Source organism: Platichthys flesus, chromosome 16 (assembly GCF_949316205.1).
Source record: "Platichthys flesus chromosome 16, fPlaFle2.1, whole genome shotgun sequence".
Taxonomy (NCBI): Eukaryota; Metazoa; Chordata; class Actinopteri; order Pleuronectiformes; family Pleuronectidae; genus Platichthys; species Platichthys flesus.
The window spans coordinates 939,599-966,096 of record NC_084960.1 but is presented as its reverse complement, the minus strand read 5'-3'; the positions used below and the strand labels follow the sequence as shown (position 1 = coordinate 966,096).

General features: G+C 46.1%; 1 protein-coding gene across 1 annotated transcript; it reads left to right on the top strand.

Moving 5' to 3' along the window:
- The first annotated feature begins 7,473 nt into the window (after positions 1 to 7,473).
- Positions 7,474 to 24,744, top strand: col1a1a (collagen, type I, alpha 1a). Its single transcript, XM_062407896.1, has 49 exons — positions 7,474 to 7,713; positions 9,601 to 9,792; positions 10,096 to 10,118; positions 10,372 to 10,407; positions 11,206 to 11,298; positions 12,117 to 12,185; positions 12,287 to 12,331; positions 12,828 to 12,881; positions 12,961 to 13,014; positions 13,124 to 13,177; positions 13,267 to 13,320; positions 13,416 to 13,469; positions 13,744 to 13,788; positions 13,876 to 13,929; positions 14,038 to 14,082; positions 14,307 to 14,360; positions 15,005 to 15,103; positions 15,194 to 15,238; positions 15,431 to 15,529; positions 15,735 to 15,788; positions 15,890 to 15,997; positions 16,448 to 16,501; positions 16,583 to 16,681; positions 16,774 to 16,827; positions 16,940 to 17,038; positions 17,165 to 17,218; positions 17,323 to 17,376; positions 17,466 to 17,573; positions 17,678 to 17,722; positions 18,014 to 18,112; positions 18,232 to 18,339; positions 18,580 to 18,741; positions 18,860 to 18,913; positions 19,011 to 19,118; positions 19,237 to 19,290; positions 19,597 to 19,650; positions 19,748 to 19,909; positions 20,042 to 20,149; positions 20,406 to 20,513; positions 20,630 to 20,683; positions 20,941 to 21,048; positions 21,177 to 21,230; positions 21,333 to 21,440; positions 21,535 to 21,588; positions 21,713 to 21,820; positions 21,943 to 22,222; positions 22,406 to 22,596; positions 22,821 to 23,063; positions 23,181 to 24,744. The coding sequence occupies exons 1-49, from the start codon at positions 7,632 to 7,634 to the stop codon at positions 23,325 to 23,327; spliced, it is 4,344 nt and encodes a 1,447-aa protein (XP_062263880.1). The 5' UTR covers positions 7,474 to 7,631; the 3' UTR covers positions 23,328 to 24,744.
- The last annotated feature ends 1,754 nt before the right edge of the window (positions 24,745 to 26,498 follow it).

The window sequence follows — 26,498 nt, the reverse complement described above, 5'->3', positions numbered from 1 at the left end:
TTTAGATGGTGATGTTCTCCTCTCGTCTCACAGACTCTGAGGCTTCCTCCACTCATTTGAACACTGACCTCAGTTCAGATCACTTTGAGCTGGTTTGACAGTTTGAGGTTCAGTGTTTTGCTCAAGGACACTTTGACACATGGAATAGGGAACACGGGGATCGAACCCCCGACCCTCTGGTAGACAACTCACTCCACAGCCACAGTTAGTTAGTTAGCTGCTGTTCAGTTGCTCACACTCAGGTGAACATGTTCATTGTAGGTGTGAGGCTCTTGCAGTGAATGGTTATTAGCAGGAGGCCCCCTCACACACACACACACAAACACACACTCACAAACACACACTCACACACTAACACGTATATACGTAAATGCATACACACACACACATACTCTGCATAAAACTTTAAACACTCCTCCCCTTTCTTTTCCAGCAGCGTAAACTTCAAACAACCGAGAGCTTCTTTCATAAAGAGCCTATTACACAAACACTCACACACACACACACACACACACGCACACACACACACACACACACAAACACACACACACACGTTTAACTGATTACTGAGGCTCTCAGAGGCTAATGAGAAAGCAGCAGGTAGGCTAACCTTCTCATCCTCTCTCTCTCTCTCTCTCTCTCTCTCTCTTGCACACACACACACACACACACACACACAGACACACACAGAGACAGACACACACACACACAGCCTGTCGTGCTGCCATGTCATCAGGAGGTTTATCAATGATCTTTGAATTAATGGACGTTACTGTGAAAATGGTTTCATGATCTTTGCAGTCAGAACACACACAAACGCACAACACAGACACACAAACACACAACATGTGGCAGCAGTAAGAATTCTGATGTTGTCTCTATTTCCTTAGAGGTGAGAGGGAGAATTTGACCTAATTCACCTCCTCTTCCTCCCGATTGAAGATGAAGATGAACCTCGTCTTTGTTTATTGTTGTGTCATATTTCCAGTAGTTGCATCTGAAGCAGGGGCGTTGGTACGGGGGGGGGGGGCTCTGAACTCAGAGGGGGCCCCTGGCCGCTGATCAGGTGGCTCCACTGCAGCTTCATCACCGAGCACAACTAGTGATGAAGAGGATGGAAGAAGCTGACAAGAAGACAGGAGTGAGGAGGAGAACGAGGGGAAGTGAAGGAGGAACTTAAGAAGGACAAAGGGAGATGAAGAGAGGAATAGAATGAAAAGACATGAAGGGCAGGAAGAAGAAGGAAAAGAAGAAAGTAGGAAAGGGCATGTGTATGTGTGTGTGTGTGTGTGTGTGTGTGTGTGTGTCCTTGGACTGGAGTCAGTGTTCAGTCCAAACAGACAGAAATGGAAGCAGTGATTACCGACTGAGGCCGGTTCAGAATCACTCGTCTCTGAAACGTGTCGTTTGAAAACTGCAGCAGGAAAATCAAACATCTAGAAACGATGAGGTGAAGAAAACAGACAGGTTCAAATGAAACATTCATTAATGTGCATGTAGTTCATGAAGGTGACACGTGATGCATGGAGTTCATGAAGGTGACACGTGATGCATGGAGTTCATGAAGGTGACACGTGATGCATGGAGTTCATGAAGGTGACACGTGAACCTCGGCCGGTTGGAGGTGGAGAGAAAGTTCAGGTTCATTCACCAGCTTCTGTTCTGTGATTTACTGAGAATCATCTGACATCTTTTCTCCGGCTCCTTCCCGTCCATCCCTTCATCCCATCTATCCTTCCATCCCTCCATCCCTCCATCCCTCCATCCCTCATCCCCAGTCCCCTCCATCCCTCCATCCCTTACTCCCTCCATCCCAGCAGCCCTCATCCCCTCCTTCCCTCCATCCCTCCATCCCTCCATTCGTCCACCCGTCCACCCGTCCACCCCTCCATCCCTCCATCCCTCTATCCCTCCATCCCTCCATCCCTCCACCCCTCCATCCCTCCCTCCCCTCCACATTCTTGCACCCGCCTCCTCGCCCTGCGATCTGGTTTTTAACGACACAGTCAAGTTCTGAAATGAGGACGAGCCTCGCTCCCAGGGGGGAAACAGCTGGGAGGCAGGATGGAGGTTTAGGACCCCCACCTCCTCCAGCAACAGCACCCCCCTGCCCCCCCGGCCTTGTTCCCCTGCTGAATGACGAGCGGCACACACCAAAGAGCACTAACAACCAGACTGACAGCCGCCATAGTCAGTGTGTGTGTGTGTGTGTGTGTGTGTGTGTGTGTGTGTGTGATTTTATGTAAGAGAAGAATATTTAATTTTCCTTGGATAACGTCAGGACTCGTCATTTATGTTTCATGCTCAGACTTATATTTTATAGGAAACATAAAATATATTAATAATGCAGAAAAAACAAATCAAATAACTGCAAACATTCTTTTGTATTATCTGAAACTCTGACATATCTTATAAAACTTTAAGCACAACTTCAAAACTTAAATTCAATCATCCAAAACCTTTGTTATTAGATCTGAAGATTTCAAACACAGAGATTCAACCTCTCAAAGTCCTTTTCACAGGAATATGGAAGATTCATAGAAATAAGACGATTCATAAACTGCAGCTTTAAATGATGGAACGAGGGAGAAACCTTTTCTCTTCAGACTTCTTGAGGGTTTGTCCCTCAGCAGCTTCCAGGACAAGACGATGGGATCGATCACCACCGGGGCCAGAAGGGCTCCGACCCGACGAGGGTCTCAGGTGGTTGTGAAACTTGTCGACTGGTTCTGTCCTGATGACTGTTATTAGGACCAGGGGCTCAGTGCTGTTATTAGTCGCTGCTCCTCAACAAAACCCCTTCATTTCCCCAAAAGCTCAGCATTTCTGGAATTCTGACGGATGCATGAACCTGTGGTTAGATAATAAACGTGAATTCTGTGCAGGTCAGGTATTTTCATCATCAAGTTACTGTCATCTCTGCACTGAACCTTCCTATTAAGGGGCCAGAGGTGAACCATGTCATATAAGTCATATATCTCTATCTATATCCCCAAAAGCAACACTTTCCTTCACGTCTCTTTGAATTCATTTATTTCACTTCACTCCAGGCCCAGGTGTCTCTCTGGCTCCTCCCTGACCTTCAGAGGCTTGATTTCATTTCAGTCCCTTCGTTTTTCCTCCTCTGCTGGAATCTGAAACAGTTCCATGGTTTGTCTCCGGCTCTGATCTGGCACAGAAACACTGGAAATTACAGAGTCGGATTCTTTCTCCCCAAACTAGAGAGTCAGAGTTTATTGCAATATGCTTTAATTAGAATATATATATTGTATGGATGTGTGAGTGTGTGTTTGTGTGAGTGTGATTGTGTGTCCTCTGAGATCGGGGGTCAAACACACTGCTCTCTTTGAACTGATGTGACTCGATGTGCTAAAGAGAAACGCTGTTGAAGCAGCCAATCATCACGCAGCAAATTCCCGACAGCTCGGAGTGAGAATCAAAGTCTTTCTAAAGTTTATGGAACTCAAACTCTTTAATTTCGTCCTCTTTACTTTTTAGGCCTAAAGAAATAGATTCAATCGCCAGTTCGGTGAAAACAACAAATTTGAACTTTATTGTGACTTGTTTTGAGCAACACGACTTACTCAAGGGTAAGAATGCTTGTAAAAGAACTTCTAAAACAAAACTATTAACATTTTTAACATTTTTACGTTTCAATTCTGACCATGTCAATCTGCACGAACTACAATTACAGCTATTTTAAAATCAGCTGTGCTGCAACCCCTCGAGAAAGATCGGTTTCATACCACAGAACAATGTCTTTAAGAAATACATTCAAGGTCCCAGGACGGAGGAAAAGTTCAGTTGTTGTCTCAAGTATTTGCTTCATTAAATGTTTCCTGGTCCTTGTGTGTTTTGTCCCGTGTGGATATGACAGACGATGCTGTGGCGTCCATATCTGCCGTGTTGGCGGTTTTGGTGTCTGTCCTCTGGTCCGGGTCAGAAACATCGTCCGAACTCCACGAGCACTGCAGCTAACGATCAGCTGACTTATCATATCAGCTGCACTTAGAGGAAGTAATGCCCTCAACAAAGATGGTGGACCCAGGAAATGGTTCTACTTCTTTTAACTTGAACTATTTACAGTCAATAAAGTGATGAAGTGATGTTTTCATACGCTGGCTTGGTTGAGGTCGTTTTTGCCATTTGAAAATGTTTTTTATAATCATTATAATGGAATCTGGAAAAAAAACTATGATGCTGCTTTGAAAGAGATAAACCTGAAACACCTTTAATACACAAGCATCAAATTACAAACTGTGTAAGTTTCTGTTTAAGTGCAGATCTAAACCAATTTCTTTTTCATGTCCAAGTTTGATTCCAGTTCAAAGTGGAGCCATGAGAACGTTTCATGAAGTGGATCTGTTGAACGGAGTCGACTGAAAACACCACACAGCGAAAATGCTGTTGTGAGTTAAGGCTTCGTGGTGTGCTGCTGAAATAAGAGTCATGTTTTTTTGTTTTTTTCATGATTGTATGTGTGTTAATGTGTGTATGTGTGTATGTGTGTTTGTGTGTTTGTGTGTCTGTGTGTGTCTGTGTGACGCTCGGAGGATCCGATCGGAGCTGGAGGTCGAACCAGGGAATGATGAGGTGGCGTTTTCCTCCCTCTCTTCTTCTTCGCTGCCTCTCGATCGTCCTGAAAGACAGATCGCATTCCATCCTCTTCCCTGTAAAAAAAGGAACAGGCAGACACATGGATAATGTGAAGGTATCTGCAGTGTGTGTGTGCGTGTGTGTGTGTGTGTGTTTGTGTGTCAGAGAGAGAGGGAGGAGGAGTGAATTAGAGGCTTGCCTGGCCAGCTTCAGACTGTGCAACGTGTCTGCTGCTGCAGGATCAGATGGCAGAGCGGCTGCTGTGTGTTTCCCTGCAGCTCTCCTGCTCCATAATGTCGGCCTTGGTCTTAATTACAGCTCACCTGCAGCCGGCCCGGCGCTGCACAGCTCTCTGCAGGGGGAGAACCAGAGAATCGCCCATATGAACCTTTATTTGGACTGGGGGGGGGGGGGGGGGGGCATGCCACCGCTAAAATAGGGCTTTTATTATTTAGAGCCAATAACAATCATAACGGCTGCAAACCCACAATTGTGCAGGAACCAGGTTTCAAAACAGTTTGAGCCGACGGCAGCTGCTCACTGAAAAACATCTGGTTCACTCATGGGAGGCTTTTTACAGTGTGCGTCACTCATCTGTCCATCCATCTCTCTATCTCTCTATCTCTCTATCCATCTATCCATCTATCCATCTCTCTATCTCTCTATCTCTCTATCTATCTATCATCTATCCATCTCTCTATCTATCTATCTGTTTGTCTATTTATCTATCTATCTATCATTCTATCTATGTGTCTATCTATCTATCTGTTTGTCTATTTATCTATCTATCTATCATTCTATCTATATGTCTATCTATCTATCTATCTATACATCTATCTGTCCATCCATCTCTCTCTCTATCTATCTATCCATCTATCCATCTCTCTATCTATCTATCTGTTTGTCTATTTATCTATCTATCTATCATTCTATCTATATGTCTATCTATCTATCTATCTATCTATACATCTATCTGTCCATCCATCTCTCTCTCTATCTATCTATCTGTCCATCCATCTCTATATCTCTCTATTTATCTATCATTCTATCTATCCATCTCTCTATCTATCTATCCGTCTCTCTATCTATCTATCTATCGATCTCTCTATCTATCTATCCGTCTCTCTATCTATCTATCTTTCTCTCTCTCTCTCTCTCTCTCTCTCTATCTATCTATCTATCTATCTATCTATCTATCTATCTATCTATCTATTCATCCATCCATCCCTCTCTCCCTGTTTATCTATCTATCTATCTATCTATCCATCCATCAATCTCTCTCTCCCTCTCTCTCTCTATCTCTCTCTCTCTCTCTCTCTCTCTCTATCTGTCTATCTATCTGTCTATCTATGTCTCTCTCTCTTTCTCTATCTATCTATCTATATATATATCGATCTATCTCTCCCCCTCTATCTGTCTCTCTATCTATCTATCTGTCTATCCCTCTATCACATCAATAATCAACACGTCATGTCATACGTGTGTTTTCCATCATGATCATGTGACCGTTTCTCTGACGCCATCATCAGGGGAAGGTCACATGACCACAACATGATCAGTTTCTTTATCCAAAGCTTTTCTATTAATATTAATATCTTTGTATTGAGGTTCCATAACGAGCTGGAGTCTGACTCTCTCTGTTTCCAGGTAACTTTTCTAATGAGCTTCCTGCTCACGACTTTCACAATCACCGCGTTTGTGGAAAAAAGTTGTTGCACAGCTTGTTGTGTCTCCAGCTGCGTGAAATCTGATGAATTAGTCCACGTTACCCGAGTCAGCAGGGACTGAGGCTGCAGACCACAGGGGGTGTGCAGGCCGCGAGCTGGAGCCCCCCCCCCATCTCTGCTGGAGGCTGCAGCCCCTCCAGCTCTGGACGTCACATCGAGTGTGACTTCAGTTTAAAGACGTGAAACTGTTTACTCCTCTGATTTACACTCACAAGAGAACTTCTCAATCTTGAAGTGTTTTATAATTCAATATGTTCCCAGAATAATAACAATAATAATAGTTCATCTTCACATTTCCAACCAGGATTGTAGCCGATTCACAAACACGCCGGCTTAGACAGTGATTTCTGAAGAGTAGATTCTTAAAAAGGTCCTCCCTCAGTGAATTATCTGTGTGACATGAATAAATGTTATTTAGAGACGTGAACTTCATCTGTGCACCGACGAGCTCCAGGAGCCGTTTGGAGACAAAGTGCTGTCCACTGTCTTAAAAGAGACATTCAGACAATTTACTGACTCACAGAATAAGAGCAGCAGAGTTTGAGAGACTCTGAGAGAAAAGCTGAAGCAGTCTTTAAATCTTTATTTAGAAAATAACAAACGTGACCTGTAACCTCCGGCCTGATCTGAACAGAGTCAAAGATCCCAGCTGAGCTGAAGCAGCAAATTAAAGCAAACACATGTGAGGCTGCAGCTTCGACGTGTTAACACTCTGACAACTAAAGCTGTAAAAACACTGATGTAACTGAAAGCGTCCGAGCTGCTCTAATAGTTTAGACCTGAACCAGAAACACTGACTTCCAGCTGAAATCAAAGTGAACCAGGAAGTAGACCAGACCAGAAATCAGAGCAGGATTAAACCCATGCACTGGTGGAAGAGGAGATCCTCCTCCGACCCTCTGATGCTCTTCAGGATCACGTTTCCTCTCCCCTCTACTCTCTGATCCAAACTCCTGAATCGTGGAAGGAGGGACCTGCTTTTTTTCTCCTTGTTCTTCCTCTCTTCTGTTTTTTCTCTTTGAAGGAGGGGTCCATTCTTGTCTTCCCTAAACGTGCAGCGGGTAATGAGGGTGCGTCCTCAGCCAGTCCGGTCCCCGGCACCTCCCAGTTCTCCAGGCTCCCATATAAAAGCCCTGGTGAAAAGTGAGTGGAGGCAGTAGGGAGTTTTCTGCTGGGGTCAGGAGTGTGAACAGACGAGCGGACCCTGCCCCAAACACCAGTGTATGAGTGGAGTGTAGCAGAAACAGAAAGCACCCCAACTTTTTTCCTCTCGCCTCAAAGAGTCTACATGTCTAGTGGTATCTAGACATGTTCAGCTTTGTGGATATGCGGCTGGCGCTGCTGCTCGGCGCGGCAGTGCTCCTGGTCAGAGCGCAGGGCGAGGACGACCGTAAGTTTCATCACTTTGCTGGAGCTTCTCAAACCTCTCGGCTGCTTTTCCTCTGGCGTTTGAAAGTGGATTTTCTCTTCGTGGGCGGACGGCTGCTGAGATCTAGACAGAGAAGAGAAGAAAGAGTTTGAAGTAGAAATCTGAGTTTTGATGTGTGCTGCTCCTTTGTCTCCACATAGATCATAGGTTATAGGTTATAGATGGAGAGTTCAGCTCGTAGTTTAGACAGCTCAGTGTTTACGTAATGCATTGGGCATCTCAAGAGGGCCTCTCTCTCCCCCTCTCTCTCGACCCCCACCTCCCCCACATGCATGCAAAGCGAGTTGCTGCAGGTTTTCCAGGCTTCGCTCCAGGCGGCGGTTTCTAATGGAAACTGTTTTTACGTTTCTGCACATTTGAACCCTAACAGCTGGTAAAATCTTTTATCATCTAGAAAAGCTTAAACCTCCAGTGGCCTTTTATCCCTGTGCTCCAGACCCTTCAGAATTAACATTAAGTTAGACTGGAAGAACAATTGTCTCTGCTCGTCTTCAGGGACATTTGTGCTTCCAGCCGACACGAGTCAGACAGCGAGCACCGCTCACCGGGCCCTGATCGATGTGGCAGTGGTTCACGGCCCGGGGCCAAGTGGTGAGTTGGCCAGGTGAGGGAGGGAGAGTCTCATAGGGAGGACACAGGGAGGACACAGGGAGAGAGAGGGGACGTGGTGGTGAGCAGGCGTAGTCTTGTCTGCTGGAAACATTTGACCTCTGCAGCCTGAACAAGTCCTGACTTTAGAAATGTGACATTCTGGAGCACAGTGTTGCTCAGTGGCTCGGAGACACAAAGATTTTCCTCCTGTAACAAGACAAAGAAAAATCTGTCTCACAGTCTCTGGAAACAAGAACCGAGGGGCTGAGCTCTATTTTTCCAGATGTTCCTCTGGACAGGACTCAGCTGCCTGTCTGTCTATCTGAAGCAGATGTGGCGTCAGCCTCTCTATCTGTGTCACAGCGCCACCCAGAGGCTTCTCTCGCCACCTGCAGACACATCTGGCCGCCACGTCCCCCTCCTCCCCCTCTTCTTTCCACTGGGTTTTTTCTGTTTCCTCTAATTACAAACACATGCGGATGGTTTCCACCCGTCGCTGCCAAGCCGCCGGTGAGCTCAGCGCTTTGGCACGAGCCGTCTGGGCCGAGCTGAGCCGAGCTGAGCCGAGAGGAGCCGAGCGGAGCCGAGAGGAGCCGAGCGGAGCCGAGAGGAGCCGAGCGGATCCTCCGGTCCGGACTGAGTTCTGCTAGGAGGCAGTGGCGGTGGAGCTCGGGTCGGAACATGTGACCGAGTTAGAGCAGAGCAGCATCTAGTGATGAGACGAAGTGAAGTCTCTCTGAGTTCTGTGCGTAAAGAGCGTGGCACCGTGCGTAATGACGCAGTGGCCTGACCCAGACGTGTGCGCGGCCTGTGCGTCGCCTCTGTCTCTTCTGTCTGCTCCAAACTCTAAAACTCTTCTCCAGCTTCGAGCTTCTCATGTTTTCATCTGGTTTCATGTTTTTAATCCTCATGGCTGAGGCGTTAGATGACGTCACGTCCAAACCACAAGTGACACGCTCTTTTCCTATATGATCAAAACTCTGATTCCACTTCCAGGTTATTTAGGTTTGAGCATTTTAGTAGTGAGTTAATGCAATGATAGAATATTTGTGTTTATTGATTATTTATTTGTTTCTTTATAAAATATTTGTATACATTTTTTTATATTAGTTAAATCATGAAAATAATTAATAATGTTAACTTTTTATTTTTCATTTGGATTTCATCTACACCCTCGAGCTTGTAGGTGTTGTGTGTAGGTGTGTGTCTGTGTGTGTGAGGCCTCACCTGCCCCTCTGCTCTCTGTCGCCCCCTCAGGCGCGCAGGGTAGCTGCACCTTGGACGGCCAGGTGTTTGCGGACCGGGATGTGTGGAAACCGGAACCGTGTCAGATCTGTGTGTGCGACAGCGGCACCGTGATGTGTGATGAGGTCATCTGCGAGGACACAACCGACTGCCCCAACCCCATCATCCCCCACGACGAGTGCTGCCCCATCTGCCCCGACGACGGTACAGCCTCTTCTACTCCATTCTATTCTATTCTATTCTGTTGTACTCTATTCTAGAATAACCTATTTGTATTCTATTGATTTTATTTATATTCTATTCTAATCTATTTATATTCTAGTCTATTCTACACATACAGTGAATTAATTGAATTATCTCATGATTTCAGGATTAGATGAGTTAAATAATAATAATAATAATAATAATAATAATAATAATAATAATAAATATAATATAAATAATGTGTAAATGTTTTTGTGTGATGCATATTTGTGTATTCTAATGTTCCACCTGTTTGTGTCTCAGGCTTCCAAGAGCCTCAAGTTGAGGTAAATATTGACTATTCTTTATTTCATTGATTTAACATTAAAATGATTAGTTTTATATTTATCATCATCACACAAAAAAAATGAATGACTGTGGATTTTTAAAGTGATTATTGATCAATGACTGAAGGGATTCCAGTGTAGTTTATTGGTCTGAAATGAAGTCAGCTTCTGGATTCATCATTGATCAACACTTTATTGATTATATCACATTCTGATATATTATCTCATTCTATGTTCTTGTTTTCCTGTGCAGGGACCCAAGGGAGAGCGTGGACCCAAGGGAGAGAGAGTAGGTTCACATTCTCTTCCTCCCATGATTCAATCCCTGGTTTTTGTTCACCTGAGGCCTGTTGGTGCGTTTGAGGCTTGTGTGTTCATGTCGACGCAGCTCAACTGACTGTGTGTGTGTTTGTGTGAGTGAGTGTCTGTGTGTGTGTGTGTGTGTTGGCCTCGTTAGAGCAGCTCAGACACATTCACTCAGCTTGAAGCATGAAAAGTAACGACAGGCCCGATGGAGGCTCGATGGATTTACTGGCTTATTGTCAGACTCCATCAAACATTCACTGATGACTCTGCACTGCAGCGTTTGTCAGGCGAGCAGTTTGATTTATCAGTTTGTTATTTGCTGAGATCAGAAACAGGAGGAACCTGCAGCCTGAGGGCGAAGCAGAAGGAGACGTGAAGTCAGGATCTTTGCAAACCAGAGAACAAATTGTTAGAGTTTTAATTTAAAGCTTCCCTGTGTTTTTATTTCCTCCGTCAGGGTTTAGAATGTTCTTCACACTGATCTGGTTCAGAGAGAAACTGTTTTACTTTGTTACTGAGGTTATTTCTCTTGTAGAATACAGAAAGGTCATTTATTATCCTGGGCCTGTGACGATGGCATAATTCATTTTATTTAAAACAAGCGTTCTCACTCACTTCCTGTTTGCTGATGTCACAGGACCACCACCAGTCCTCTCCTGGTTGGTCACATGATGTCGAGCAGCTGCTTTGAGATCCTGTGAAGAAACAGGAGATGAAGACCCAGATACAACTCTTTCCCTCTGACCTCTGACCTCTCTCTTCTCCTCCCCTCCACCTGCAGGGTCTTCCTGGTCCTCCTGGTAATGATGGAATCCCCGGTCAGAACGGTATGCCTGGACCTCCCGGCCCCCCTGGACCCCCCGGCCTCGGAGGAGTAAGTTCTCTCTCTCTGTGCTGGACCAGTTTAGGTTCTGATCATGTGTCAGTCTACAGCTTCTTCTTCTGTGGTGCTCAGAAAATAACTAGTTCCCAGTCCTCACATCCCATTACCCATAATCCCTTGTGCTTACTCTGATTGGAGGCTGGTTGTCACTTGGAGGTCAGAGGTCGTCAGTGTGGATGTAGCGATGCTTCAGAGGCTCAGAGGATGTTGATTTGATATCCATCGATTTGATAATTATTAAAGGTCTGAATGAATCGTGGGAAGAATCTCACACCCACAGTCTCACAATCTGATTTATTGTGCTGTGGCTGTTCATATTTATGAAGGAAAGTTAAGCTCACTCTGCTCCCATCACCAGTTTAATGTACAATTCATCATTTACCTGCATGCTAACTCCCCATGCTAAGCTAATAGGACACACCCAGTCTAATCCACCCTCCTTATTACTGACTAATGATAAATACCTGCAGATATCAGTCTAAAGACACATTCTACAGTTTGACACTGATCTCTGCTTGTGATGTTGTAGGAATTCAGTTTACCATGATACCAACAAGTCAATGACAGGTTTCCATTCTAATAGACCATGCTAAGCTAGAACCACAACAAGGTCAAAGGTCAGGGTCAGAGGTCAGGCTGAGAAAGAAGGGTCTGAAATCTCACGCACTCTGGGAACATGCAGCGTAATAATGTTCAATATTCAAAGACAACGTACAAAATACATTTTTTTCATGTCATTGAAAGTTTGAATCTGAGAAATTATATTTTTCTGTGACTCACGTGTTTGTTTGTGTTTGTCTTTCTTCCAGAACTTCTCTCCTCAGATGTCCGGTGGCTACGATGACAAATCCCCTGGCATGTCTGTTCCTGGACCCATGGTACACACACAAACACACACACACACACACACACAAACAGACACACTGTCAGTTCTAAATGATGATGACAGTGTCTGAACTTGCCTCTGTTTGATTGACAGGGCCCTATGGGACCCCGTGGACCCCCTGGACCTCCTGGCTCTAGTGTGAGTACACAACCTCCTCCTTCCTCAAGTCAGAAACCTGGTTTTATATCTAAAGACAGTGAAGGAACCTCATGACATCATTGTGCGCAGTTGAGAAACATGAAGAACTACAAACACACACAAAGCTCCAGTGGTCAGACTTCCATGGAGGTTTGAGGGATGAAAGAGAAACACATAGGAATTACCAGGAGGAATATTGTAACTTTCCAAACAGCAGCTGAAGGGCTTCGATTCAGGAAACATCTTCACACTGACACATGGGACTGGAGCAGATCTGTGAATGCAGCTGAGGCTTCATCCAAATAAACACAAACGCCTTTCAATCCATAACAAGTCACTGAACGTGAAACAAAAGGAGAAATAACCACATCTGATCCATGAAACAAAGATTCCCTGTGGACCTCCCTGAGTGTGACGTGGATCCATGTGATGTTTTTACCACCATTGTGGGTCTGACTGGTTCAGTGATGATGTTTTGGTTTGTTACCTCCTGCAGGGACCTCAGGGATTCACTGGCCCCCCTGGTGAGCCTGGTGAGGCTGGTTCTTCTGTGAGTATGATACCATGACACAAAGACACACTCACACTGCACCTGGGTAGTCTGAGGCTCACCATGTTCTCCTCTGCAGGGTCCCATGGGTCCCCGTGGCGCCGCTGGCCCCCCTGGCAAGAACGGAGAGGATGTGAGTTCACTGAACCTGCTTATGTTTCTTATCTGTTTATATCGTTGGTCTCAATGAATGAGACAGAAAAACTTCATCTGTTCATCCGTCCCCGTTCTCCTTCCCTCAGGGTGAGTCTGGCAAACCCGGCCGTGGCGGTGAGCGCGGACCTTCCGGCCCTCAGGTAAGTTACCAGGGCAAATCAATTCATAGCCATGCAGTGTTACAGTGTGAACAGAAGTGTGATAGTGAATCCTGTCTCCTGTCTCTCAGGGAGCTCGTGGATTCCCCGGAACCCCCGGCCTGCCCGGAATCAAGGGACACAGAGTGAGTCACATCCAAGAAACCCAAAATCAGAGCAACAGCATCTTCCTGCCCGACGCCTGTGGACTAATCCAACGTCTCCCCCTCTTTGTCTCTAGGGATTCAGTGGTCTCGATGGTGCCAAGGGAGACTCTGGCCCCGCTGGACCCAAGGTGAGTGTAACAGTCCCATTGAAACACTCCGCAAAGGACAAGTGCTAACACATCTCTTGTGAATCATAACTCACATTACAAACGATGGTTAGAAGTGAAGCAGCCTACATTTCCCGTAATGCACCAAGAAGCATCTCTTGGTTAAATCTGCTGTGTCGGCTGAGTTGAGGTCACAGTCCCGATCACAGTGGCAGCCATGTTGGCTCGTTGAATTCATATTGAGGAAGGACGCTGCATCACCTGTATGTTAATGTGTGTGTGTGTGTGTTTTTAGGGAGAGTCTGGAACTGCTGGTGAGAACGGAACCCCCGGAGCTATGGTGAGTAAAACAAGCGTCCCCTGTGCTGGACCCTGATGATGCCACTTTCAGAGGTTGTATCTGACCGTCTCTCTCTCTCTCTCTCAGGGAGCTCGTGGTCTGCCCGGTGAGAGAGGTCGCTCTGGTGCTACTGGATCTGCTGTGAGTCACCTCACACACACACACACAAACACACACACATTGTCTCTATTCAGCCAATCAGTGCGTCAGTGAGCATATCCACCAATCACATGTGTCTGTGTTCTGCAGGGAGCTCGTGGTAACGATGGTGCCGCTGGTGCTGCTGGACCTCCTGTAAGTCTCTTATCCTCTGAAACTCCAATGTTTATTAAATATAAAACTTCCAATACAACTTGAGAAACTCACAAAAATTTGTTTTACCAAATTATCGCACTTATTTCAAATTGGCTTCTTCAAGAATGTGAATTTGCTTTTTAGGCCTGTTGTATTTATTCCCTTTTAAAGCTGCATGGATCTGCTACATGAGTCTGAATCTCGTTTGTATGGTTTCTTCTCAGGGTCCCACCGGCCCCGCTGGACCCCCTGGCTTCCCTGGTGGCCCCGGATCAAAGGTACAACTAAGCCCGACAGGAGCCCAACCAATAATCTGCCAGATCTTCCATTTTCAAAGTGTCCTTCATCTTCCTGGATCCTCTACAGCGTTCACCTTCTTCCTCTTCTTCTTCTGTTTTCATCTCTTCTTGTCTCTTCTGAGGTCCATACCAAAGTCACTGACCCGACCCGGCAGAAGCTTTGAGGCATTTCTCTCAGACAGTTGAATTTAAATTTGACTTTTGACCCAACAGGGGTCAAACAGAGGAATTCTGCTCTTTCCATATTCTATTCTACATGTTCACATTGGAATAATATTAAATAATATTTCAGTAAAAATTCGATTTTTATCCAACTTTGCTGTAGGAAATGAATGAAAAATAATAATTTCCTATTAATGCAGAATACTAACATAAATGTATTGTTTGTATATTATCCTTGGTTTCAGTTTATTTAGAAGTGAGATGTATAGATATAATACTACGAGTTTATACAACTTTTTAACTTTAACACAGTGTTTCCAAAACTAAAATCTTTTCTTTCTTTCTTTTCTTATTTGTATTGACGTTGATAATTGATGCTGACATTTCTTCCTTTTGTCTTTGACCATGTTGGATAATGGCAAATATCATATTAATTATCAAACTCTTCTTCTCTTGTTTAGGGTGAAGGTGGAGCTCAGGGTAGTCGTGGACCTGAGGGTCCCGCTGGAGCCCGTGGTGAGCCCGGTAACCCTGGACCCGCCGGAGTTGCTGGACCTTCTGTAAGTACTGACGTCCAGAAAATCCTGAATGATAGTGAAACCACTTCCTCTGGGCCTGAATTAAAATGTCCCCCTTCTTTCTCCTCCCAGGGAAACCCTGGAACTGATGGAGCCCCTGGAGCCAAAGGACTTCCTGTGAGTATTCTACCTGTGCATTTCTTTCACAGGCATGTCAGGGTTGAAGGTCTAAATCCCTGTTCAGCCCAGAAGGTTGAGCAAGGCACTGCCAAAGCAGCCAGCGCTGGAGTTTCATAGTTATCATCATACCACTGCCAGGTCCGTGCAGCGTAATCTGACTGTTTTGTTGTTCTGTGCTGCCCCCTGCAGGGCTCTGCTGGAGTTGCTGGAGCTCCCGGTTTCCCCGGACCCCGTGGACCCCCAGGAGCTCAGGGTGCTGCTGGTGCCACTGGAGCAAAGGGAAACACTGTGAGTAGAGATCCCTCGTCACTGAGGACAGTCGTTTCTGAAATCTGTCCCTTGTGGATGGACATGATAACAAGTTAAAGTTTACTCCAGACACAATGAAGTGAAAATAAATGTAAACAAAATGCATTACATCAGTTTTCTTCTGGTGTTTTGAAGTTTGTTGATGTCGTTTTTTTGTCTTTGCTTATTTGTTTGTCTCCTTCAGGGTGAGACTGGTGCCCCAGGATCCAAGGGAGAGGCCGGTGCCAAGGGAGAGAGTGTAAGTTCCCCACAGTCTGCATCAAGCACCCCCCTCTCTTTGTCTCTCACACATCTACACACGTGTGTTAATGCCGTGCCAACAATGTGTGTGTCCTGCAGGGTATCGCAGGACTTCAGGGACCCCCAGGACCTTCCGGTGAGGAGGGCAAGAGAGGAGCCAGAGGAGAGCCCGGTGCTGCAGGAGGCCGTGGAGCCCCCGGAGAGCGTGTATGTATCTCAAAGAGAAAAGGCTTGGAGTATATATACTTATATATATATATCTTATAATTATATATGAATTACTATTTTAAGCGCAGTCGAATTATTAACACACACACTGAAAAATTGTTGCTGATAGTGAACATATTGTAGGTGATGGACAGACAAAGGCATAAAATACACTGTATACAGAGCGTTACATCTTGGTTGGCAGCCCCATAATGCATCTGGCCTCAAAACGTTTGGTGCACTTTTATGACGACTAGATTTTGTTTATACATAATGGAAACACACAAAAAGGCCTGATTGCATCACTGTTTACAAACAGCACAGATGACACAGTAGCATTGAATGAGGTGGGACCTCTGTCAGAATGCTCATGGTTTGAATCCCCCAGGTGTCAGCCCCTCCCAGCTTTGTTCCCAGCACTAAGCAGGTCCTGCTTGTTTCTCTCTGCAGGGCGGTCCCGGCGGCCGTGGTTTCCCCGGCTCTGATGGTGCTGCTGGAGCCAAAGTGAGTGAAACATGCATTTGATTCATTTTTGCAGTTCACTTTTGAGGTGCATTAGATCTAACCTCTTCCTGTCCATCATAGGGTGCCCCTGGTGAGCGCGGTGCCCCTGGTCTTGTTGGACCTAAAGGTTCCACTGGTGAGCCTGGCCGCACTGGTGAGGCCGGTCTCCCTGGAGCCAAGGTAAGATACCCTACTATTGATCCCATAATTATCAGAAACATGACATGACCCCTGTCCAGGTTCTCTTCTGACCTCTGACCTCTGATCTGTAGGGTATGACTGGTAGCCCTGGCAGCCCTGGACCTGATGGCAAGATGGGAGCAGCTGTAAGTTAATTTTCAGAATAATAAATTCGATTCTAGTCTTATCAAAACATCTAGGCTACATTTTAAAGGTTTAGGCTATGTGAATTTATCCTTAATGAATCCTCTGTAACAGGGTGCCCCTGGACAAGATGGCCGCCCCGGACCCCCTGGCGCCGTTGGAGCTAGAGGCCAGCCCGGAGTTATGGGATTCCCCGGACCCAAGGGAGCAGCTGTGAGTTATATGTCTGCTGCACAGTAACTTCAGCTGTTTATGAACATGAACAGTTCTGAGAACAAGGATATTCATAACATGGTCTCCACATCTCTGCTAACTCTGTTTCCCTCTTCCTGTCCGTAGGGTGAGGGTGGAAAGCCTGGCGAGAGAGGAGTAATGGGACCCACCGGCCCCGTTGTAAGTTGTCTACACTATGTTACACCTTGATTCCATGTTACTCCATCGATTTGTTGTCCTGTATAGAACCGGTTTCCCTAAATATCAACCATCTTTCTACCCAGGGTGCCCCCGGAAAGGATGGTGATGTTGGTGCTCAGGGTCAAACTGGACCTGCTGTAAGTAGACAGAACCACTCCAACATCCAGCTAACCATCACCTAGATCTGGTCATTTCTCTTTTTTCTGACTCTTTGATTCATCAACAGGGCCCTGCTGGTGAGAGAGGAGAGCAAGGAGCTGCTGGAGGTCCTGGTTTCCAGGGTCTTCCCGGACCCCAGGGTGCTCTTGGTGAGAGTGGAAAGCCCGGAGAGCAGGTACTGACTGAGATATGATTCACCTGCACACTCTGAAGAAACGTATTCTCTCTTATGAACTGACACATTGCATTTCCTCCACCTCTGTTTCCTGAACTCTCCAGGGTCTGCCCGGTGAGGCTGGAGCTACTGGACCCGCTGGATCCAGAGTAAGTCACTCAAAGCAGATTCTTTTGTTGAGGGAACTGTTTCTCTTTCATATTGTACGATCTTGACTTCAGTTTGTAAAATGCCTCGGCTACATGGCTACAGTCAAACAAGCTATGTGATGATGCTAATTAAATCTGCAGCTAAAGTAAGATACACAACGGTTGAAACCTTCCAGAACTGCTAGCTTGCTAACACAGTGTGTCTTAAATGAGAAATCCAGCATCATATCCTACTGATGTGTTGGACCACTGCTGGACTACCTCAACAAACCTAACTTTTCCACTCTTCAGGGTGACAGAGGATTCCCCGGTGAGCGTGGAGCCCCCGGCGCCTTGGGACCTGCTGGTGCCCGTGGATCCCCTGGAGCTTCTGGAAACGATGGTGCTAAGGTAAACCCACGGCTGACATGAAAGGAAAATAATGGATGTCCGGAGAACTAGGCAGCGTTTTCTACGGTTTTGATTTCTTTCTGCTAATAGTCCTTGTCCGTTTTCCTCTTTATCTTCAGGGAGATTCTGGAAACCCCGGAGCCCCCGGAGCTCAGGGTCCTCCTGGACTCCAGGGAATGCCTGGTGAGCGTGGATCTGCTGGTCTTCCAGGACTGAGGGGAGACAGAGTGAGTATTCCTACAACTCCCAATATTCCCAGTATATATCATGTGTGACTTCTCATGTACATCAGTGCAGAACCAGAACTTATCATTAGAGATCTAACTCGTTAAAGCAACAAAAATCTGACCAGTTTAAATCAACACTACATCATATCATCTTATATGTTGTAATCATGCCTACAACATTCTCTCACTATGACAGATGTATATTCATTCCCTGTATCCCCTCACTATCCATGCACGTAGGGTGACCAAGGAGCTAAGGGTGGTGATGGAGCTCCTGGTAAGGATGGTCCTCGTGGTATGACTGGACCTATCGGACTTCCCGGATCTGCTGGAGCCAGTGGAGACAAGGGAGAGCCTGGCGCGCCTGGAATTGTTGGACCTGCTGGAGGCCGTGGAGCCCCTGTAAGTAACTGGTTTGTCCTTCTCAGAAGGTGACAGTGGAACTTCGACCAGACTTCTCTTGCTGCTCCAAGCTGAATCTTCAAATGCTCTGCTGACTTTTCTTCCTACTCTTCCTCAGGGTGAGCGTGGAGAGTCTGGACCACCCGGACCCGCTGGATTCGCTGGACCCCCTGTAAGTGATACCTCTCAAATGTCCTGGCTTCTTTTACCAACCATTTTTTGTAACTATAACAAACAATAATTTGCTATCCTCCATCATTCGAACGCAGGGTGGTGATGGACAGCCTGGTGCTAAGGGAGAGTCTGGAGATAACGGTGCTAAGGGAGACGCTGGTCCCCCCGGTGCCGCTGGACCCACTGGTGCTGCTGGACCTGCGGTTTGTTAACTTTTACAATAACAACCATTAGAGTGCAGAAAATACAGTTATTTGCAGTTGCTACATAACCTGTGACTGGTTCTCCCATGTTAATTGACACCATTTTGTTTACTTTTAGGGTCCCGTTGGAAACACTGGCGCCAAAGGAGCCCGTGGACCTGCTGGACCTCCTGTAAGTCATTGCTCTTCTTCCCTTCAGTCCCACTCTTCCTTTATTACATTTATATTTATACCTAGATGCTTTCAGTTCCTAGATCAGGAACATTTCAAGCAATCTCATAGAGGTCAGAGATGACCGTGTCCCTGATCATACTGTCAATCCTAGCAATAGCACAAATACTCAGAAGCAGTCCATAATCCTGATTCTATGTTTTCATCTAGATGGCTCACTTGCTTTGCAAAAAGCTGATTTGTTTATGATTTATCTTTGTTCTCATATCATGTTGCCTGACATGTGACCCTCTGACTGTCTCCTCAGGGTGCTACTGGCTTCCCTGGCGGTGCTGGCAGAGTTGGACCTCCCGGCCCCTCTGTAAGTTGCTCTCTAATGTTACAAGCAACTGTTCCTTAGGAAGAGCTCAACATCCAAGATGGTTTTTAACAGTATTGTATTCCCCCCCCACCCACAGGGCAACGCTGGACCTCCCGGACCCTCTGGAGCGGTTGGCAAGGAGGGACCCAAAGGAAACCGTGGTGAGACTGGACCTGCTGGTCGCCCTGGTGAGATGGGTGCAGCTGGACCCCCAGGATCTTCTGGAGAGAAGGGTAACCCCGGTTCCGAGGGTGCTCCTGTAAGTTACCTTTAACCTTCAGAATAGACTGAAATGCTTCTGAAATGAGTTACTTTGTGTTGGCCCATTCCGCCACCTTGAACCTTGAGGTCTGACCAATTTCTCTTTATCTCTCTCTGTCTCCCCCTGCAGGGTAGTTCTGGTATTCCTGGACCTCAGGGTATTGCTGGAGGCCGTGGTATTGTTGGTCTGCCTGGACAGAGAGGAGAGAGAGGTTTCCCTGGCATGCCCGGACCTTCTGTAAGTTCATCATTTTACTCAACTAAGGCTATAAACTGTAAAGCAGTCAGATGGATCCAGGAAAGGAAATCTAAATGTCTTTATTGAGCCAACGCTCGGTTTAGAACCAAATACGGCCAGAAATCCGGAAATTTAGAAGAGTGAAGGCTGTGCTATACCATTCCACTATTTCCACTTTCATTCACCTAAATCCAGAAAGGCTTTAAACTTTTAGAAAAGGTACTAATGTTATTACAACTGTCTGTTACACCCATAGGGAGAGGTTGGAAAGCAGGGACCTGGTGGACCCAGTGGTGAGCGTGGACCTCCCGGACCCATGGGACCTTCTGGACTCGCAGGAGCCCCAGGCGAGACTGGACGTGAGGTACGGAAAAACGATTGCACATGAGATCAACATTGCCATCTGTCTGTATCCAGATAATATCGTGTATACGTCAACCCAGAGGTTGTTTCTTCATCAGCTGTGTGTTGTTGTTTTAGGGAGCCGCTGGTAACGAGGGATCAGCTGGTCGCGATGGCGCTGCCGGACCCAAGGTTAGTTCATCCTCACAGGACAGAGCTTCATAAGAGTCAGATCAGTCAACCTCAACCAACCAATAGCAACATGCTAACACCACCGTGGCTCCTGCTAGACACTGTGAGCCTTTAAAGTACGAATATTGTTATTTGAGGATATTCCTATCCCCATAGACCTCTGACGTCCAGGAACATAGGACTGGACGTCAGGCTGTGGTAATAGAATACAAAGACTACAGGTGGGGAAATAAAGTATTATTGTTTTTGTGTTTCAGGGAGACCGTGGAGAGAGCGGCCCCGCCGGAGCTTCTGGTGCCCCTGGACCCCCTGGCGCCCCCGGACCTGTTGGACCCGCTGGAAAGAGTGGTGACCGTGGAGAGAGTGTAAGTAATGAAACAATTTAGTGGTCACTGCTTGGGTCTTTTATGGATGTGTCTAAGTTACAGTAAGGACAGTCAGCTTTGTATGTCTCTGCACCCTGCCTCCATATGAAACTTGTTTTGTGTTTTAGGGACCTGCTGGTGTAGCTGGCTCTGCTGGACCTGCTGGGCCTCGTGGACCTGCTGTAAGTCACAACATCAGCACCATTCATACACTCCTTTTATAACGACACACTATGCTGAGGAAGACGAAACTAAACACTTCATCCCCTTCTTCCTCCAAACAGGGCGCTCCTGGACTTCGTGGAGACAAGGGAGAATCCGGAGAGGCTGGAGAAAGAGGCATGAAGGGACACAGAGGATTCACCGGCATGCAGGGACCTCCTGGACCCTCCGTGAGTAACTTAACACATGGGCCAACATATACTGCAGACAAATAAAACAAACAGATTCAACCGCTAACTCCTATTTTTGTGAATGAACCCATAGGGACCCAGTGGAGATCAGGGACCTGCTGGTTCTGCCGGACCTGCTGGACCTAGAGTAAGTTAATACGTCGACAATCTTTAACTACTTGATGCAGTTTAGCATTTTCATATTTGCTTCTTTGCATGTCTGAAAATGGTCTGTATAGAAATTACAAGGTTTTCTTCTGTGCTGATTGCAGGGCCCCTCTGGAGCTGCTGGATCTGCTGGTAAGGATGGTATGAGTGGCCTGCCTGGACCCACTGGACCTCCTGGAACCCGTGGTCGCTCTGGAGAGATGGGACCTTCTGTAAGTGTCTCAAGAAACATGGAAACTGTCATTTTCAGGAGCACCACAAAGCCTCCACCAGCAATCCATTAACCAACTTATTCTCCTTATTCTTCTCCCTTCTTCTTCTTCTCCATTCTCAGGGTCCTCCTGGACCTCCCGGTCCAGCTGGAGCACCTGGCGCCCCTGGTGGCGGATTCGACCTTGGCTTCATCGCCCAGCCTCAGGAGAAGGCACCCGATCCCTTCCGTATGTTCCGTGCTGATGATGCCAATGTTCTGCGCGACCGTGATCTGGAAGTGGACAGCACCCTGAAGAGCCTCAGCCAGCAGATTGAGCAGATCCGCAGCCCCGATGGAACCCGCAAGAACCCTGCCAGAACCTGCCGTGACCTCAAGATGTGCCACCCTGACTGGAAGAGCGGTGAGTCAGTTGATAGGGTAGAGGGCCGCTGGCCCTACTGGACTCATTCACTTTTCTCAAGTCATATTCACATTTGATCGTCTTTAAGTAGAGTGAGTGGATAATGATGAGGCACAGGATGTAGGAAATTAGACGAATAAAATACTGGACTGACTTTTCCTCTTTTAATTCCTTGTGTATCAGGCGAGTACTGGATTGACCCCGACCAGGGCTGCACTCAGGATTCCATCAAGGTTTACTGTAACATGGAGACCGGAGAGACCTGCGTATCTCCCACTCAGCGCGAGGTTGCCAAGAAGAACTGGTATGTCAGCAAGAACATCAAGGAGAAGAAGCACGTCTGGTTCGGAGAGGCCATGACCGACGGATTCCAGGTAAACAAGCCAAACCTTCTTAGCTCATACCCTCTCCTGTCTCCCCCATCGGTCTCTCACATGCTCCCACCTTCCATCTCAGTTCCACAACCCCTCCTGTCTTCTCCACTTCTTCTTTCTCCTTCACTCTTTGTTTCTCATCTTTGACTCAACCCCTCAGATTATTATGCCTCCTACATCCTCACTGTTCCATTAATCAACTCCTCCATCCTTTTCTTCCCCAGTTCGAGTACGGCAGCGAGGGCTCTCAGCCCGAGGACGTCAACATCCAGATGACCTTCCTGCGTCTCATGTCCACCGAGGCAACCCAGAACGTCACCTACCACTGCAAGAACAGCGTCGCCTACATGGACGCCGCTGTCGGCAACCTCAAGAAGGCCCTGCTCCTCCAAGGCTCCAACGAGATCGAGATCAGAGCCGAGGGCAACAGCCGCTTCACCTACAGCGTCCTGGAGGATGGATGCACGGTGAGTTGATGCTCTCGTGACAAATAAGTCATCCTATATTCATAGTGTTGTAGTTCACATCCTGTAATCAGGATTTGAGCACTGACTCTAACTGGTCTTTCTTCTTCTCTCCTCCAGTCACACACCGGTACATGGGGCAAGACAGTCATCGACTACAAGACATCGAAAACATCTCGCCTGCCCATCATTGATATTGCTCCTATGGACGTTGGTGCTCCAGACCAAGAGTTTGGCCTTGAAGTTGGACCCGTCTGTTTCTTGTAAAAAGAGAAATCTGGACTTGAAATTGTTGTTGTGTGTGAGTGTGTTTTATTTTTTCTAGCAGTCATCTCTCTAAAACAAAGCCCCACCAAAACGTCCTTCTATTGCCATTTTTTCTGAAAACTCCAACCCCTCGCTCCCGATTCTACGATCAAAGTTTCCATTCGGCCGTTGTTCCGATGGTCCACTTTGCCTAAAACCTGCACTTCGACAAGATGGCGGTGATGCGGCAGTGTCGGCATCATCGTGTTTGGGACCACTACTTTTTTTCTTTCTGACTCTCGTTTTTTTATTTTTGTTTTGTTTTGGTTTTTTTTTACCATCACCAACACCAAGGATCCTGTAGAGAAGACATTTTGTTTCACTGGCAACAAGAAAATAATATATGCTTCTGTAAAGTGTAAAAAATTGACTTCCCCTCTTCATCCAGCCAAACCAGGCCTCTCTGGAGTTTACAGAAACCAACTGAAACACACAGGTGACTTTTGTATTTTTATACACCACTGCGGTGAGAGGATTGAAAGGACAGCCCCAACAGACAGAACCCAATTGCTTTGTACCACGTTTCAGGTGATGATGAATAAACGGTGAAACTGACAGCCATGTTTGTCTCTGTTGTTCTGCCCCCTCCTTCATCTGCCCCGGACGAGGCTAACTCCTCCTCTTCCTCCTCCTCATCCGCTGATGCTGCAGCTGTTGATCTGTGTTTGTTGTTTTGGATGCTTCCTTGTTTGTTCCTCTCTTTTCTCCCTCTCATTAAAACCACCAGCAGAGAAACATGGGTTTAAACCTCTTTATTTTTTAAAAAGGAAACTAAATCCTATGGCTACCTCAGAAAGTGAAAGATTCCAGCTCTGAACAAAAAAGTGTTTTTAGAAGTGCCTGCTGTCGGCGGGGGGGAAGTGGAGGTTAAGTCAAACTTTAGCAGAAGCAGAAACCGCTCAAACTTGGTGCTATTCTTTCTTTGAGGTCTCCTGCCCGTCCAGCCTGGTGTCACCGCTCTCTAGTTTTAATTTCACTCTGGTGCGGCAGGACCTCGTTGGTGCTAAAACGAAACCACAGCTTTTATTCTTGGTGTCCAGAACAATTCAAACTTCTCTTTCCAGACTTCTTCGTGCTGGCAGTGAAACTCTAGCTTCTGGTTTGTGTTTTGAACCAGCTCTGCACCTCTCCTCTCTCTTTTTAAATTCCTCTCCACCTCTTCATTTGTTTACTGTTTTCACCCCCAAAAATTGGAATCAAACAGATTTTTTTAAATGCACAGAAATAGAACCATCAGCATAATGTTTGTGAGAGACAGACAGACACACCTCTGGGGGCAAAACACCACAAGGATCTGTACCTATTTTGTATATGTATAATAAATTGAGATGTTTTTAATTATTTTGAATGCTGAAATAAAGCATGTTAAGTGGTCTAACATTGAATCCTGACTAATTCCCTGACTGGCTCGCTGACTGGCCCCTCCAGGACTTTACACCTTCTCAGCTGGAAAGTGACTGAATGAAAAACCAAGGGAACAGATCTCAGAACAGTTTCTTGTGTCTGTTCAGTTCTCACCTCTTTAACAGAGTGAGTGGAGCGAGAGAGATGACGGGAGGAGAGTCTGCTGCTCCGGAGCAGATTGTCCTGGCTGGCCGTGCCCTTGTTTCCATAAAATTCTAAATAGAGCAATAAACATCTCAAGGAAACTTTTCTTCAGACATTTGAACCTCGTTTGATTATGAGTGATCAGTGAGAAGAGTTATGAGTCCAAACAGAGGAGTAACTGAGGCCTACCTCTCGCCAGCTGGAGACTCCTCGTTGTCAGGTTACCCCACACGGCTGCTGAGGTGTCATCCAAACCATTAAGTCCTGTTTGGAAAGTCCTTAATCCAGCGAGACAACACGTGTTCCTGTGACAATCCAGCACTGATCCTGGTGAAGTTTGTGCATCTCCTGGATTCTTCTCGTCCCAGTAAGCCATCTGAAGAGCGTCTGCACAGCTCAGGCTGCCGAGGGGCTGCAGGCTGGAGCTGCTCTGCTGGCATCAGCCGGGCTTCACAAAGACACTGATTGTCCACCTTGAGGGAGCCACCTACACAGGAGCACAGGATAGGTTTGCACTCCCACAGGGAATCTGCACTATTACTGCAAGAATCAGGGTCTCTATTCAAGGCCTGGCAGAGGAATGCTGACCTCTCCGGTTTCAGACACAGAGGAAGCTGTGTTTGCAGAGAGGAAACAGCTCAGTGGGTCGAGGGTACACATCACAGAGATGGTGATGAGGCCGGTAGACGCAGAGAGAAACAGAAAGAATGAGCCCGATTGGTTTTTAATCATTTGAGAGTCACTTCATGCAAATGACGACAAAGATATTATCTCAGAGTATTTTCTGTTCTCTGGATTATTCAAAGTAGCTGAGGACAAATGTCATATATTAGACAAATTACATTTTAATTTAACTCCACTGAACAACATTCATTATTCCAAGACCTCATTATATATTGTTATTGTTACAAGTTGAACTTGATAAAAGTGAAAAGAAAAAGGCAGAGGGAGGAATTGGATCTTTGTAAAACTGCATTTTTCTTTTTCTTGATATGAACCAGTGACAGATTATAATAATAATAATAATGTTCAGAAGCAGCACGTAATGCAGGAGAATCGTTTAAATCATCCAGATTGATCTCTCCTGTCCTTTACCTGCTTGTTCTGAATTAATGATGCCACAACTCTCTGATTCATTTAAGTTTCTGTGTTCTATAGAAATACGTCTTTACATTTTAATATAAAACATAAACTAAAACACTTTGAAGTGTTGAACACACTTTAAATAAAAGCTGTTATTGTGCATAAATGTTCCTATAACACCCTTTAACGTTAATACTGAAACTCAGGCTAATCGTTCATTGACTTTCTGGTGCTGAGGGAAGCTGGAGCGTCTCCTGTTGGCAGAGAGCTGTAACTGCAATACAAATAAATACATTTAAAAAATAGCTTCTCATCATTGTAGGAGAATCTTACATTTTGTGAGAAGTGCAGTGGTAAATCTTTATAGTTTAGTGACTGTAGAACAAAACGTAGATCACACTAGAATCTGAGAGGGTCACAGATCTCAGTGATGTTACTGGTGCATTAGAAAAACATCACTGGTTTCTTTAAACTGCTGCAAGGCTAAAGTGTAAAATGTTC